The sequence below is a fragment of the Bufo gargarizans genome, chromosome 3, assembly GCF_014858855.1.
Source record: "Bufo gargarizans isolate SCDJY-AF-19 chromosome 3, ASM1485885v1, whole genome shotgun sequence".
In the NCBI taxonomy this organism is placed as follows: Eukaryota; Metazoa; Chordata; class Amphibia; order Anura; family Bufonidae; genus Bufo; species Bufo gargarizans.
In genome coordinates this window covers 105,577,287-105,594,723 of record NC_058082.1, presented here as the reverse complement: position 1 = coordinate 105,594,723, position 17,437 = coordinate 105,577,287, and the positions used below count along the sequence as shown (strand labels likewise).

At 42.9% G+C, this 17,437-nt stretch overlaps 1 protein-coding gene across 6 annotated transcripts in view; it reads right to left on the bottom strand.

Moving 5' to 3' along the window:
* Positions 1-9,100: 9,100 nt before the first annotated feature.
* LOC122931132 (cyclic AMP-dependent transcription factor ATF-7-like) overlaps positions 9,101-17,437 on the bottom strand; it is a 95,039-nt gene continuing 86,702 nt past the window's right edge. For all 6 annotated transcript variants that reach the window (XM_044285084.1, XM_044285086.1, XM_044285088.1 and 3 more), the window contains 4 exons: positions 17,192-17,323; positions 15,241-15,438; positions 15,033-15,141; positions 9,101-11,319 (listed from right to left, as the gene is read on the bottom strand). In XM_044285084.1, coding sequence (XP_044141019.1) covers positions 11,102-11,319; positions 15,033-15,141; positions 15,241-15,438; positions 17,192-17,323 — 657 coding nt within the window. In that variant the 3' untranslated portion in view covers positions 9,101-11,101. The remainder of the gene's footprint in view (positions 11,320-15,032; positions 15,142-15,240; positions 15,439-17,191; positions 17,324-17,437) is intronic.

Here is a 17,437-nt window from a genome sequence, read left to right as displayed (position 1 = left end):
GGGTTCATTGCGGCTTTTTTTGTTGGTCATGAGACAAATTATACCGCGCAGTTGGAAGTCTACCGAGTGTTTGAGAAGGATTACTTGGGCCTCTGCACTGGATGTGCCAATTCACAGAGAAGAGATGTGTGCCTCTGACCATAACAAGATTCCGGAATTTCTTAAGGGTTGGGAGCCATGGTCCAGGTTTAGAGCCTCTTCCTCGGTTTGGATGGCTTCTGGGGTTCTCCCTGATTCCCCTCCATAAGATTGCCTAGCTACTCACTTGCTATGTCCTATGATTTTTTTTTTCCCTCCCCCCTCCCATCCTCTTGTGTGTCGTCTTGTCTCCCCCCCTTCTCTGTCACTGTTTGTCTAGAATTATTTGCCTGTATAGCCTATGTTAGAGGCCGTATTAAACCCTCTTGGGTTTTGATTCCTCTGACTATATGTCAGTTTATTGTTTGCAGTACAGTTATTTGCTTCTACCATGTCCTTGATGTAGCTATGCACTATCTGACACTATACTGCTGTTTGCGATGGCATGACGCACTGTAACTGTATGTGTGGTTTCTATACTGCAATTTGTGATGTTTCTTTTATGAATATAAAGATAAAATCTTATTGAACCATAAACAATTAGACAGAAGGGATTATATCCGTCACACACCTTTCTCTGGTTTAGTAACTACCGATTCTTTTGGTTCTTATTTTACTGTTCATTACACCTGATAATTCTCTGCTTACATAAAGGAAGCGATTAGTCGACAAACAAGCATTTTCTCATTTGGTGATCACTGGACACGTTTATACAGGACAATGATCAGGAACAAATTTCGATATAAATGTTTACTCGTTAGATCATCACCCAGTGTAAAAGGCACTTGGCAGCATTGCAAACGCATATCAGCTAGCACTATGGTAACCCCAAGAGAACACACATCGGAAGTCCCACCAATAGATCTTAGTGGAAAGTACTAGCTTCGGAGTAAAAAGCTGACAGGCATTGGCATGTCAGTTTATAGCTTTACCAATACTATGCAGGTATTGTGCATATGCATTGTATAGGCAGTATATGACTACAAAGCACTGTATAGCATTGGCACCTGACCATTACATGGCTCAGTTCATGCAAACATGGCACCTATGGGTTCCAGTGGTTTGACAGAGTCAATAATTTTAGAAAAGAAACAAAGTACCATTATAGATTACTTTCTCCCCCCCCCCCCCCCACTTACAATCCTTTCCATCGTGAATGCACAGAGATGTGGTTCCAGAAACGTGACATTGCTACACAACCAAACCTGTATTTGCTAGAGTACGCAGTCATAGACGCTGCTTATTATTCAATGGATTAGAGACATCATGTGGACAAAGTATGAACTGCATCAGACTGAGGCGGACATATTGAATCTATAAACAAAGACAAATGCTGTGGACAACGTCTGCAATGAAATTCACAGCAGCATGCCAATTTATGTTTCCAGATGTCTGCTGTAGATTTCGCCCTTTGCAGTGCACAGGGTTAAATCTGCAGGATTTTGCCGTTGTGGAATATTTCACATTTGCTTCTTTCTCCACTGCACTTGCGCCTCATTCATGAAGCAAGCATGTGTCTTTCATAAAACCCTATAAACTGTGTTCAAGTCATATAGAATTAGCCAAGCTTATATATGTACTTGTCAGCATCAGTTAGGCTGTCCATATACATTAGAAGTCGGTGGAACCAACTAATTTATTCAGACAGGAGGGCAGCCGCTGCCAGTCTCCTATTCCCTCTTTCCAATGAAAACACATGCCCCATGGTGAAGAAACAATCGGCTGGAAGCTATCTAAGGTGTATGGCTATCTGCCAAGGATAAATGTAGCACATGAAGGACACTGCTGCTAATTCTTTGCATGTCCCCACAATTAGTTCCTTTATACTGGCCATCCAGATAATCGTGCTGGTGAAGATCGTGGAGGACCCCCAACCTTTTGTATGTTGTGAGTCACTTTTATCTTTCAGTGATGGTCAGGAGCAACAGACTATAAAAAAATAGAGGAAAGAGATTTTGAATCTGGAGAAACAAAAAACATGAAATTGCAAACATTTGTAAACTTTACCACTAGTATTCTACCATATTGGCTAGTTTAGTGGTAAATCTAGGATAGGTCTACAACAATGTCACTTTCATTATATATGGTCATAACTGAGAACTCCTATGGCGACCCACACATCAGGGGGTCGTGACCCAATGGCCGGGGACCACTGGCCTATAGGATTTGTCAGCGAACATTACACTAGGAAGGATGGTGATGAGCTCATTGAAGTACACAACTATAAGGAGGCAATCTTCCTGGTGGGCCTACTGGTCGTTCATCATCTACAGTTGGCTCATATACTGTACAACAGCAGTGATCAAAGCCCCGCAAGCCATACACAAGACAATTCTCCAGGTACTTGGTAACAGAGTTTATTGTTACATGATTAACAAAATAAAAGGCACATAACATTAATTTGGTGTCAACAATGGTGGAAGGGAAAGGCCTTGCTCACCGCTCCCAGAGTTTTTTGCTCTGCAGTTCTCTGGTAGACGGGTGAAATGGTGAAGAGACACCTCTGCAGCCCCCAACTCCAGGGGACCGTGCGGCATTTTAAGTGTTCAGGTCTAGAGATTAATGTGAGAAATGTACCTGAGTAACTAAACAAGGGCAGATCTTAGTCTTCCTGATAGAACATCTGCTTTGTCAATGGTAGCTCAATGCAGTTATTGAAGTCATGGCAGTTTAGCTGCAATATTTTACATCGCTGAATGACGCGGAGGCAGGCATGGAAGGCCAAATCATCTTCTAGATTTCAGTAGCTGTCCCGCCTTTCCATGGCATGCAATCAAAACTGCGCCGATTTGCCTTGCCCTTTTACAGCTAGAGTCACCACAATAATAATAAAAGCAGTCAGCGTGTCTGGACTGGAGGCCTTGCTTTTCTACAGTAAATTAACATCTTATTTTGCACAGAACTAAGCACATGGCTTATATCAGCAGACCATGGAAAGCTAAGTGTTGATTTTGCAGCAGACGCTTTTTTTTTTAGGCTCCCACATGTGTGTAACAGTCCTACATGTGCCGACACTCCTGTCCTAAAAGGCAGTAAAACCGATATACATGAGCACTAGATACAACACTGAGATCTGCACACCCTGTGCAGTATGTACAGAGCTCATACTGGATGCAAACTTGTCATAATGATGTAAGTTACAGAATAATCTCCAGCCATTACATAATTTTACAAAGGAAATTGTCTTATGGCTATATGTTGTACTATTCCTGTATTATTTCTACTAGAAGTTTTGCTAGCAGTCTGCAGTAAGGGTACAGAGGGGTGGTAACCAGTTGGGGGGGCGTGTACCTGCCCAGCCTGAAAATGGTAGCACTGATTGGATAGAGCAATTCTGTGCAGGTACACCCCCCCCCCAACTGGTTACCTCCCCTCTGTATCCTTACTGCAGACTGCTAGCAATTCATTCATAACTTCTAGTAGAAATAAGACAGGACTGACAACATACAGACATAAGAATAGATGCTCCAGAATTGTTATCACATAGGGAATGCATGAAGCTATTAAAACAGGCATGCCAGGAGTGGTGAAAGGTCCTCTTTAAAAAAAAATAATATATATAATTTTTTTTTTTTACGTAACAGGATCCTTCATTTCCTACATTGCGTAGCTGTGCCAGACATGTCCAAGGTGCATAAAACCTATAGCAACCAAATTAATAAAATCCTGGATAATCCGTTTCAGTTGTAATCTATTCCAAGGTTACAGGTTAAACCGTGTTTCAGTATGACGTGTTCACAGTTAGAATATTTGAAGGATATTTTTAGTTTACAGAAAGTTATCTTGTGAACAGACCTGACATAGTCGTGCAAAGCAACAACACTTAACCTTCCATGAGAAAAATCACAACTTGGCTTTGATCTAATGAAATGACATTTATGCAATGGTCATTATTCGAAATCTCCTCAGGATTGTAGTGTACATGTAGCTGCAGATCTTTTTAGATCATTTGAGTGTAAAATCCAAGAGGCATTTAAACCGTTCACCAGAAAATGCAGCATAATCTGCAGGTGGCATGTTATAGAGCAGGAGGAGCTGAGCAGATTGATGTACAGTTTTATGGGAAGAGTCAGTAAAACTTGTAATTTATACCTATGAATCTCTGCCATTTCTGAGCTCAGTTGTACACGGGGGCCATCTTATTAGCGGCTGACAGCATACACAGGGAGTGCTATCAATCACTGTTAAGATTTCCCACATAGAAAACTGACCTGACCTCATCCATTTGATCATGGAGAGGTCGTAGCGGCCATCGTGATTGAAGAAAATGCATCAAATCTAGTGTCTGGCCACCGTGATGACGTCACATGTCAGAGTGGGCGAGATTTCGCGCGTTTTCTTCAATCAAGATGGCCACGACGGCCTTTCCACATTCAAATGGATGAGGTATGTTGTTTTTTTTTAACCACCAATTCAGGAAAAATTGATTCGTTGCCACGACGCAAGGTGGAGTTCGCCATAGTGAAGAATCAAATTTTTACTGAAATTCGAATCCGCTTTGTTAACTTCGATTCGCTGAACACTAGTGACAACTTCCCTTGAGAGGGCATCTGTCAGCAGCTTTGTCCTAATGAAACTGACCGACTTGTTGCATGTGCTCTTGGCAGCTGAAGGTCCAATGTTCCTAATATATGCAAACGAGCCTCTAGGAGCCATAGGGGCGTTGCCATTACACCTAGAGGCTCAGCTCTCTCTGCAACTGCTGGGCCCTGTCCGAGTAGACTGACGGGGCCAGGCAGTGAAAAGGTCATCATGCATGACCCTGTGAATCAAAGTGCAGAGGTCATAGCAGTCGTAGAGAGAGCAGAGCCTCTAGGTGTAATGCTAACGCCCCCGTTGCTCCAAGAGGCTCATTTGCATATAATAAAACCAATTTTTGAACATGGAACCAACACAGATGCCTTCAGCTGCCAAGCGCACATGTAACAGGTCAGGTACATAGGTACAAATCTGCTGACAGATGCCCTTTAAAGAGGAAGGGAAGTCAAATTGATATAAAGTCACAAAAGGGATTTACAGACCATGCAAACCCCTTGGACACGGCTCAGATATCTCTCATACTTAATGACTTAACATGTTAAGCAAAGGTTCATTTACATCCATGAATTTGCCCCAATATTCTGAGCCATGCCAAAGGGTATTGAGCACTAAATACAGCCCTTTTTTTTCAGCATTACCCTCTGTAAACGTAGGAGGTAAACGTCGGGCAATACTCCTGACGTACACAGCTGACAGAAGGGAAAAAACAAAGTGTGAACACGGCCTTAGACCAAGGTCACAGACATAACCTATAAGGTTTTCACACATAAATCTAGGACATATCAGAAGATAATTTTTCTTGGATTTCCCCTTTCAACCCGTTTCTGAAAATAAAAAGGCAGCGAAAAGTTCAGAAATGGTGGTAAAGCACAGGACAGAAGAATACGACCTGGCCTGCCTGTCCCTGAAGGCACTGCAAGGAAGGGCACAGCTGAAGACTTCTCCTAAAATATGGATATGCCCAAGTCCGTCAGGTGATGGACACAATCACGACTACCTACATAAAATCATATTTGGTTATTTTCTACATAGAATATGATTAACATGTAAACATGGCATCCACAGAGTTGAGACGCTCTGCAGGAATATCACAAAGGCTGTACAGATTATAACTAGAAATGGGTTTACAATAATGTCGCCCATGCAGGGCACATCTACTCAGGCAGCCAATTTGGCTTAGAGGACATTCAATTAGGCAACAATCACAGGCGGCATGTGTCTGGGACTGTACTTCACCCTCATTCAAGCAAATGCGGCCAGACTGCAATACCACACTCAGCCATTGGACGAGGGTGGCACTGTTTTCTGGGGGAAGAAAATGAGATTGCAGCATCACTATTGTTAGGATTTTATGCAAAGGCACTGAAAACTACTATAATGGGATCCAAGAACCAATAAAATATCTACAATAATGGCATGATCTATGAAAAACTAGTGCAATCAAGACCCGCCTTGAAAATTTAAAGCAATTCGGACAGGCTGCCCAGGGCACCAGTATTCATACATGAAGCCTTAGATATAGGAAGGCACATTTTATACTGTAGCGGATTCTCAGGATACAGATGCAATATTGATGGGCGAGTTATGGAGTTTAATCTGAGGTCACACTGAAGACTGACGGTACGGCCACAAGTGACGTAAATGCTGTGGGTTCTCCCAAGCAGAATTCGGTGCAGAAAAATCAGCAGCATTTACAGTACTAGCACTGGTCAAAATCTCATCCACAAGCTGTGGAGAAAGCTCACAACGTAAACTGACTATCACTGTGGGTTCAGTCCGAAGCGTGTTGCAGCAGAAGAGCCGCTGCGATTCCGGAAGCAACACAGATGCAAAAAATGATCTGCTGAAAAATTTTCCCCATCACGTGAAGCCAAACCCTAACAACCACAGGCATTATTAGGGTGTGTTCACACGTTGCAGTCATACTATTAGGGTCCATTCACACGTCCGTAGTGTATTGCAGATCCGCAAATACACCCGGTCGGCACCCCCATAGAACCGCCTATTCTTGTCCTCAATTACGGTCAAGAATAGGACATGTTCTATTTTTTTTCCGGAGCCGCGGATCAGAAGATCAGCAGCGTGCGCCGGAAATGCGGACAGCCCCAGAGAATGAATGGGTCTGCACCCGTTACGGAAAATTGCGGAACGGGTGTGGACACATTCTACGGACATGAGATTATCCAGGGCATCTATCAAATTAGTCTAAGTGCACTTTACTAGTGAATGGCTGGACTCTGGACGTTATAACGCATCATCCATAACATTTAACGCGTTTCCATTCTTACATCTGATAACTGAAATGTATGAAATGTACAGCACAGAATAGAAAATAAAGTTGCAATATTTTGGACAATCTAAAAAGTCAATTTTATAAGTTCGACACAATAATAATTCCTTTTAAACTCTCAAATAAAAAGCATTTCGCTGTTTAAAATCTGAAAACTCTGACCAGGTGACTTCTTAATGGGACACCGTGCTCGTTCCATGCAAAAGGCGTTATCAGGACGGTATTAGCTCAGTAGAAATAAGTCACCGACTCCAGTGCTGCTCCCGTTCTGACGCTTTCTGGGTCCCTTTCGAAACACGACAAACGACCGCTCACCCAATCACTGGCTAGGTCATATCCTGTGTGGGGGGAATGACCAGGACATAGAGGACCAAGGAGGACCCAGGAGCGTCAGAACGGGAGTGGTGGGGATTGGGGAGCTGCCTATCTGAACCTAAAAAAAAAAAAAAAAAAACACACACCATGCCGACTGGATTAACCCCTTTAATTCTGCATCCAATTGATGTGCACATCTCAGTCTGCTCTACACGCAACGGTGACCTATTACTTAGGGTACAAGCTTCTATGCTTATTTAAGTGGGGCTGGGTTTACATCAACATTGTGGCAAAACCCTGAAAACAATGCTACATAACTGCAATGTCTGAACACAGCCCTATACAGCAGCAGTTAAGTGCTGTATTTAAAATCTGCAAGCAAGGACTCATCACAACTACAGACCATGGCTGAATGATTGCCATATGGTCCCACTAACTGGATTTAAAAATTCCTAATGTTTCTGAAGGGTTTCCAACATACATTTCCAATCTAATTTGAAAAATTCCACCTTTTAACAGCATAATTTTAGGCCTAGAAATTTCCATTTCTTTGATACAGAACTCAAAATCCTCTGTTTAGACAAAGAGATAAATAATCTCCTGTCTGCCCACAGTGGCCACTAGAGGGGGCCCAAGAGCAATTTCCTACAATAAAAAAATAAAAAATAAAAAAAATAGAATTATTTTTTTGTTGGCTCCCTCTAGTGACGGCCACAGGTATAAGCCAGAATTTATTTTATACCTAGTGGGTATGAACTGGTTCCCTGCATACCATTTTTAAATGTAAATACTAGGTTTACCCTCCACGCTAGTAAGCCCCTGAACACTACAGATATTGCTTATAAGCCATAACAGGCCCATTCTTATGATTGGTGGGGTCCTGAATCCCTTATGATATTTTATATTCTATCAAGCCAAATAATACTTTTGTGGGAAAACCTAATTTAGGTTTGAAGGAGTAATCCCATCTGGACAGCCGGATCAGAATTCAGGCTACATAAAGCCCACCGCAGTGGGAGATGCCCCTAAGGGTGCTGCCACACTACATTTTTCTTGTGGCCATTTTTTAGCCTTGTAATAAAGCCAGGTGTTTTTTCCAGGAGGTGTTTTTTTTTTTTTTGTCTTGGCAATTTTTTTTAGACATTTTTTTTTCTACAAAGGTCTATGAGAAAACGTCTAATAAAACACCACACCCAGAGCATGCTGCAATTAAAAATATACTAAGGCAACAGAAACCGCAAGTGAATGGTCTTAAAGTGTCATAGCCCTTTTAGAATTTTTTTTATTGGCCAGAATGTAACATTTCACTGGTGCATTTTTGGCGGCCCTAAAAAAGTATTTTTTGGAGAAAAAAAAAAAAAGATGTAGTGTGAAACCACCCATATAGTGGCTTGCTGCTCAAATAAAGGAAGGGGCTAATTTGGGGATCACCTTTAAAACGTCCCAATATGGACAGGAGACTGGTTGTTCAGTACGGACAAGAACTTTTGGCTTTTAAAAGGGCATCTTTTAGCAGATTTGTACCTATGACACTGGCTGACCTGTTACATGTGCACTTGGCAGCTGAAGGCATCTGTGTTGGTCCCATGTTCATATGTGCCCGCATTGCTGAGAAAAAGGATGTTTTTATACATGCAATTGAGCCTCTAGGAGCAACGGGGGCATTGCCATTACACCTAGAGGCTCAGCTCCTTCTGCAACTGCCACGCTCTCTGCACTTTGACAGGGTCAGGTGTGATGATGTTTTCACTGCCAGGCCCTGTAAAAGTGGAGAGGGCGCAGCAGTTGCCGAGAGAACAGAGCTTCGAGGTGTAACGGCAACGCCCCCGTTGCACCCTAATGTCTATTTGCATATATTAAAACATAATTTTTCTCAGCAATGCAGGCACATACAAACATGTGACCAACACAGATGTCTTCAGCTACCAAGCGCACATGCAACAAGTCAACCAGTTTAATTGGTACAAAACTGCTGACAGACGCCCTTTAATGCCAGGTATAAAAATATTTAGTCCTGCACATTAAAATAGTTGTGGGCTCAATTTAAAAGTTGTCTCTTCGTTAGGAGCGACACGTTCCACTTCTAGGAGCGTGATGGATTCACGGTGTAGCTGGTCTTGTCTACAAGACCTCACTTACCTTGTTTTCTGCTACCCAAATGGCTAATATTTCCCAATATATGGACTCTGTATATAATTAACAACTAACACCACGCAATTTTCTGTAAAAGGGCGTCTGCTGTGATTGGGCAATGAGATGTCACAGTACAAACGCCTAATAAAGACCATGTAGTGTATCCCAGTAAGGAGGGTCGACCGTGCGCCTGTCTAGGCAATGTCTACAGCGACATTAGCCAGGAGAATCCGACAGCTACAGGAATCTGCCATCACTGGCTTCACAAAGCCTGGAGACTGCAGGCAAGTGCACATTAATCATCATAAAGCTCTGCATATTACATTGTAAACTTCTCCACGAAAGAAGATGCTCAGGGGAGGAATCTGTTCATGTTACCTTGTGAACCTGTAAGTAAAACTGTAGCTTTCCAAAGTTTAGCAAGACATTTCTCTGAAAGGTCCAAGTGACTGCATAGAATACCTGAAAGAGCTAGAAGTAAAAGCAATCAAAGTACTATACAGTTGGTGCAAAAAAACTCCACTTTTTCAATAAGAGGCACGTGAAGCCAGCCTTCCAATCGACACTGAGAAGCCTCTTGCTGCCATTTCATGGGACAACGAGCATAAGCTAGTGCCGTACCTACGGTACATGGAGAAAGAGTCACTCCTATAGTATCTGACTTTGATTCTCCTCGGGGATCACGCGTCTAATTCATACACATCTATCGATCAGGTGCCTCCTTGCTGCACGCCAAATCCCAGAGAGGTCACAAGTCACCCACATTTCAGATATGGATGACTGGAAGACTGAAAAGTTACGAAGAGGCCGCAACGCTGGTTAGAATTAGTGTTGAAGTATGCTGCAGACACCAATCTCCAAGGTCGAGGAAGAAAACATCAGCAGCATTTCAAGAGGAGGGGGAAGACTTGCAGATTTTTTTTCCACGAAGCATTTCAAATGGAGATCACTTTGATCACGTGGCTGTAAAGCATGCCCACTACTTAGCTATGCACTGACGGCTCCCGGGTCTCTCCCTTGTTGTTGGACCTAGCTGCTCAGACCGCCCATAGTTTTCCCTCTGTTTCGTGTGTCCATCCAGCACCAGGCTGGGCTCCAGGTTCAGAGCATGCCTCTCTGTCTTCTTCATTCCATGCAGGAGTATCCAACGCTGGAAGGCAACTGCGCAATAAGGCCTCGTCTGTAATGTAATTTCTAGCAACACTGAAATGCCATGGACAGGTTAAGTATGGATGGCACTGCCTTTTCCAAATGAGTAAAAATCATAGTAGTAAAATACGGAAAGGGTTTCTCGGTACGAATTTGTTACACAAACAGAGCAGGACAGGGAAAATGCTCAGACAAGTAGCACCAGGGGAACAAAACCCACCCTGCTGGCACTGAAATGGTAAACCTCAGCTGTATTCTATATACACCACACAGCGAGCGGTAGGGTGCGGGAACATGGACATGTCTGTTAGTGCTTGAAGCCCTTACACGATCTGTGTGTCGAGGTTCTTGATTTGACCTGATGGGATCTGAAGATTAGTGCTTTAGTCACTTGATGTCTGTGTACAAAAAAAAAAAAAAGAAAAATACATAGTCCCTAAACACCCTTTACCGAACTTTAAAAACAAATATATATACGTATATATATTTTTTTATTATCCGTATCCGCCCGTCATGTGCTGGGCTTAGTTATTCTGCTCAGTCTTTGGGGCTGAGGCATCCCGTTGGTTAGTTCTAAGTTTTAATGGGGTAGATACATCATCTGCTGGCTGCTTGCGACTGTGGTGACATGATGACGTGTGACTGTAGAAGCTGACTGTGGCCGTCTGTCCTTTGGCTAGCCATCTGTGTGAGCATTGAAGTGGCCATGTGTTCAGCTGGTGAGCGGAGCCCATTAGGGGAGGCAGAGGACAATGAACTGTGCTGGGAGACTGGGCCTGGAGAGCCTCTGGTATCGCAATTGTCTTTGAGGTTTTCTGCACACAAAAAAAAAAATAATCCAGTAAATCAGTGAATGTGACAACGATGCAACAGTTCGGTCACAAATGGCAGACGAAAAACATGCGTGTCAATAAATTGGAACATCATTGAAAAGTTATATCAGTAATTCTATTCCAATAGTTAAACTCATACTCTATAGATTTATTACATACAGAGTGATCTATTTCCAACGTCTTTTAATGTTGATGATTATGGCTTACAGCTAATGGAAACCCAAATCTCAGAAAATTAGAAGAAAATAAGATCAATTAAAAATGATTTTTAATAAAGAAATGTTGGCCTTTAGCCAGTACAATCTATGCACTCAATACTTGGTCGGGGCATGCATCAACGCTGTGTGGCGGCGATCAGCCTGTGACACTGCTGAGGTGTAATGGATCCCAAGATTGCTCTGATATTGGCCTTCAGCTCATTTGCATTGTTGAGTCTGGTGTCTCATCTTTCACTTGTCAATACCCCTACAGGGTTTAGGTCAGGCGAGATTGCTGGCCAATCAGCACAGCGATTCCGTGGTTATTAAACCAGGTATTTATTGGTAGTTTTGGCAAGCCCTGTTGAAAAATAAAATCAGTATCTCCATAAAGCTTGTCAGCAGAGGGAAGCAGAAGTCCTGGCAGGACTTTGGACTTGATATAACACAGTGGACATGGGTCCCCAAACCATCACTAACTGTGGACACTTCACACTAGACCTCAAGCAACGTGGATTGTACACCTCTTCACTCTTCCTCCAGACTCTGGGACCTTGATTTGCAAATGAAATGCAAAATTTACTTTCATCTAAAAACAGGACTTTGGACCAATGAGCAACAGTCCAGTCCTTTTTCTCCTTAGGCCAGGTAGGATGCTTCTGATGTTGTCTCCGAGTGGCTTGGCACAAGGAATGTGACAGTCGTTGCCCATGTCCTGGATAAGTCGGTGTGTGGTGGCTCTTGGAGCACTGACTTTAGCCGAAGTCTACTCCTTGTGAATCTCCAAATTCTTGAATGACCTTTTCGTGACAATCCTTTCAAGGTTGCAGATATCCCTGTTGCTTGTGCACTTTGTTCTACCACACTTTTTCCTTCCACTCAACTTTTCATTAATACACTTGGATACAGCACTCTGTTATTAGTCAGTTTCTTAAGCAATAACCTTTTGTTGCTTACCCTCCTTGTAGAAGGTGTCAATGACTGTCTTCTGGACAACTGTCAAGTCACCAGTCTCCCCCATGATTGTGTAACCTACTGAACCAGACTGAGAGACCATTTAAAGGCTTAGGAAACCTTTGCAGGTGTTTTGTGTGGATTAGCGGATTAGAGTGTGACACCATGAGTCTACAATATTGAACTTTTTCACAATATTCTAATTTTCTGAGATACTGACTTATGGGTTTTCTTTAGCTGTAAGCCATAATTACCAACATTAAAAGAAATAAACGCTCAGAATAGATCCCTCTGTGTGTAATGAATCTACAGTTTATAATATATGAGTTTCACGCTTTGAATTGAATTACTGAAATAAATAAACTTTTTCATGATATTCTAATTTATTCAGATGCACTAGTACAACACCTGGGCTATTTTTGCAGATCAAGTCCAACATATAATCTGCAGCCAAAAAGATGAAAGAATTTACATGGAATATGGTTAGACTTCGGTTCAAAACAGTGTCTGGTGCGAAAAGCAACTGTAAAAATGATAAAGACCATTGGTCATAGGAGAGGGGCACTTTAAAAGGGTTTTCCAGTAATAATGATGTTTTATCATGTGCCTGCAGCCTGTCCCCTGAAACCTGCACCTCTCCAACCAATGACTGCGTGATGCCAGCCAGATGTACACAGTACGGGGACCATAAGATGGAGGCAGCACATAGGACCAGAGGGGCAGTGAGCAGGTAAGTATGAATCTTCTGTTTCAGGGGCAGGCTGCAGGCACTTGCAAAACATCATTTTTTTACCGGAAAACTCATTTAAGGGTGCCCATACACAGTACACATATCAAAACAGACGACTTCACCCAAAACAATCGTTTGTAGGTAAAAATGTAACTAATTATCGTTTTATCCGACCAATGACAGACCATCATCTTTTGAAAGGAAGTCGGCCATGTTTAATATTAAAGGTGGGGCCATACGCATTGAAAGGAAAACGTGTCAAACCTCATGTCCATGGGTGTTCTACAAAAACAGATGGTGGGGGAAAGCAGACTAGGTCATACTGGATTTCACCATGCCCAGTCAGAAGTATCTACTCATTCAAAACACATGCACACTTAGCCAAGCATACATGCATGCATATGGGAGAGTCAGGAAGAATAGCTTCAATCTGACAACTTTCTTCACTTTAGAATATGTGACGTTGAATACGTTTGCATTAATAAATACAAAAGCATTAAAGGGGTTTCAGAAATCCCTTTTTAGAAAGATCCCCCCCATGTGCCGGGGCCCCTCACAGGTAATATACTTACCCCGCTCCCCGCACATGGGTGGGGGGGGGGGGGGGATGTTTCTGAAATCCAATAACCTCTTTAAGGGAGTGATACCTTTATAGGTTAACCAGAAAAAAACATATTGCATCCAGCATGAACTTGCACGGATTCAAGATAAACCACAAGGCCGGTACAACTGTGGGGATCCATTACTCTGGACCAGGACACTCCATGGACGACTTAAAGGTTTTAATTCTCAAAGCGAATTTTAAGAATGATAAGAGTCATAAAAACTTGGGAATTTAAAATGACTACATTCCAGTCATTAAGTGATGGACTGAATCTCACCCCTGGTTTTATGACCCACTATTTAGACAAAATGTACACCTCCCTCAGTTCGACTCCAAATGCATAATCTACAATGTCTCCTCTGACCATGTCCACTTGATGCTGGGCCTGATCTTAATTATGCATCCCCCCATGTACATGTTTTGCTGTAATATCCTATAAGTGTTTTGTATTTAACGCAAAGGTATTCAACATCACAGTTTTCTCTGGCTAACACGGAACTATGCAATTCTTGCCACACACCATTTATTTTAGAATGAAAGCGTTGACTATTACAGAATGCACCATAGATAAGCGTTTTAGTTTAAAAGAGTTGTCCGGGTCCAAAGCTGAAACCGGACATATCCCCATCTTCACTCCTCCAGCCGCCCTGATATTAGCATCGGAACATTTCATGCTCCGATGCTCTCCTTTGCCCTGCGCTGAATCGCGCAGAGCAAAGGCATTTTTTGGAGATCCGATGACGTAGCGGGCTCTCCATAAGCCACCACCTAGCACTGAGCCCGGTGAGGTCACTGGCACTAATGGGCGGGCTTTAGCGCTGCCCTAGCCTGTAAAATGGCTAGGGGAGTTCTAAAGCCCGCTCATCAGAGCCAGTTACATCACCAGCAACACTTCTGGGCGGAAGCCTCCACCTAGCAGTGTGTCAATATAAACAAAAAAGCCCTTGCCCTGTGCGATACAGCGCAGGGCAAAGGAGAACATCGGAGCATGAAATGCACCAATTCTTATATATCAGGGGGGCCGGAGGGGTGAAGATGGAAATACGTCCGGGTTCTGAACCCGGACAACCCCTTTAACTAGTTGGGCTTTCCTAGAGGATTCCTACAGATACAAATTACTGGGACAGGCCACATAAATATCGTCTGAGAGACGCCCTAATGACAAAGCGAGTACCACATTGGTATTGTATACAAGACCAGTACTACTCACCTAGATAGACCTGATTTTTCTTTTGCAGGGCAGTTACAGGACAGTCTTTGTGTGCCAGCAACAACTGCTTTAATTGGGCTACTTCATTTCTCAGAAGAGTAACCTCATTCTATAGGTGAAAATTCAAAGAGAAGTATTTTCAGCCAAATCTGCCCGGTACGGATGATAATCCAATCCTAGTACAAACTGCAGCCAATCGATAACTTACACTAAGCTGCACGTTCTGACTGGTCAGTTCCTCTGCCTTTTTCTCCAGAGAGCACACCCAAACCTTACGCTTCTGGCGACAACGTGAAGCAGCAGCTCTGTTTCTCTCGAGGAAGCGCTGGCGACGTTCGTCTGGATCCTCGTCTGTTGCTCGCCGTCGCCTACCCCCGGTGCTTGGGGTGGGCTGAGCAGGAGATACCTGTAAATTGTAATAAGACAAATGAGGCTATTAGAATTATAAGGACAATTATGATTGTCACACTATACTCTTAGCCACTGTTTCCAGCACCTATATGGTTAAAAGACTACTCCGTCTAGAAGCATTTATTAGCTATCCACTGGATAGGCTTTGAATAAAGGAGCAGGGCAGGTCACCTTCACTCCTTTCAAACTCCTACTAGGGACTCCCCCTCTGGCAATTGTTGGGTTACCAAAAGTTGGATCTCAATAAGTGACAAATGCTTCTGGCTGAAATACCCCTTTAACACCTTCCCGACCGCACCATGTAAAGTTACATAGGCGGTCAGACATTTACAAATGGCACCAGCTCAAGTGGAGAGGGCGCCACAGCCGGTGGGTGTCTGCTCTTTTAAACAGCAGACACCCGGGACGAATGTATGCGATCAACGTTAACGCCGATCGCCTACATTTAACTCCTCAGATGCGGTGGTCAAATGTGACCACAGCATCTGGGAGGTTAAAGACCGGGAGTGCGCACTCATGGATGTGTGCCGGCTCCCCCACAGTGAGGATCGGAGGAGCCGGATGTAGTGTGAGGCAGCCTCTGTACTCAGGAGTGGTATGGGGCTACCACACATTAATTCCTTTGGAGAGCCTGCCTGTGGCAGGGCCCCATAGGAACATAGATTGCTTTTCTTATAACTCCATTAGCATTGGAGTTTGAGACTTACACTAAGGATTGCTTGTTATGGTTTCTTAGGGGAACAAAAAAATGCGCCCTTAACATAGCTCCGTACACACAAAAATAAAGCCATGGGGGTCAGAATATGACGATGCAAAGAAAAAAAATGTTTTCCCAAGAGTTTTAAAAAAAAAATTCAGTATTAAAACGCAAGAAAAACTATACTTATTTGGTATCGTCGTAATCGTACTGACCTCGAAAATTAAAGCAAGAGGTTGGTGTTACTGCCAAAAAAATGTGGCAGAATTTATATATTTTTTTAAAATAATAATTCCACCTCATTTGGCATTTTTTCCTGCTTCCCGCCACATTGTATGCAACTGTAAATGGTGCCATTAGAAAGTACATCTTGTCCGACAAAAAACAAGCCCTCATACAAAGCAAGCCGTTGACTACACAAAGGACGAGCAGGAGCCAGCGCAAAGGCCTAGAGAGATGGGGAGCAGGTAAGCAGCAATCATTAATTGTATGATGCAGGTTAGGGGCAGATGCAAAAGTGATTACCGGAAAACCCCATTTAGATTTGGCACTTTTGCCTAAAGACGTTACTTCACTTTCTACGCCACCCCAGGAGTAGGATTGTGACAATTTTAGTGACTTTTAAAAAATTTCACAGTTGATAAATCTAGCGTAAATTAGATCAACAGGCTAGCCATGCTCACATTCACAAACGGAGTGTTAAAAAAAGCGCAAATAAGTTCAAAATGTTGTAATGTCCTATTTTGCGACTTTATGAAGACAGAATTCTGGAGGTCAGGGAGGGATAAATTCACTGCCAATAGGACACTCACGAGACATTGATATATGGGAGGCTGACCACTGAGACCCCAACCATTTCTAAAAACCGAATGGCCCTAATTGCAATAAGAGCAAGCAGCAAATGAGTGGTTTATCCTCACTGACATTAACAAGGTTACCAGCGAGGGCTTTTAGGTAACAACTGACTTAATCAGATGACATGTCTAATCCAGTCATTGAAATAATCCAGCTGATTGCTGAAATTCCCTTGTATTTTTTTCTGGCCTCTCACCTGAGGCTGTGCAGGCGAAGGTGCATCTGGGTGTTGAACCAATATTTGGCTCTGTTCTGGTCGTGATGCTACCATAGCCATCCCTCCATTCAGCGACGATGGAACTTGGTGAGTAAGGGAGGCTTTAAGTCTCTGGAGATATAAATAAATAAAAATATACAAATATTTCACTCCACTCAATAGTCCAAAAACACATGAAAAGAAGAAGAAATAAAAAAGTTGTCCGAATTGAACAAAAACGTGGGC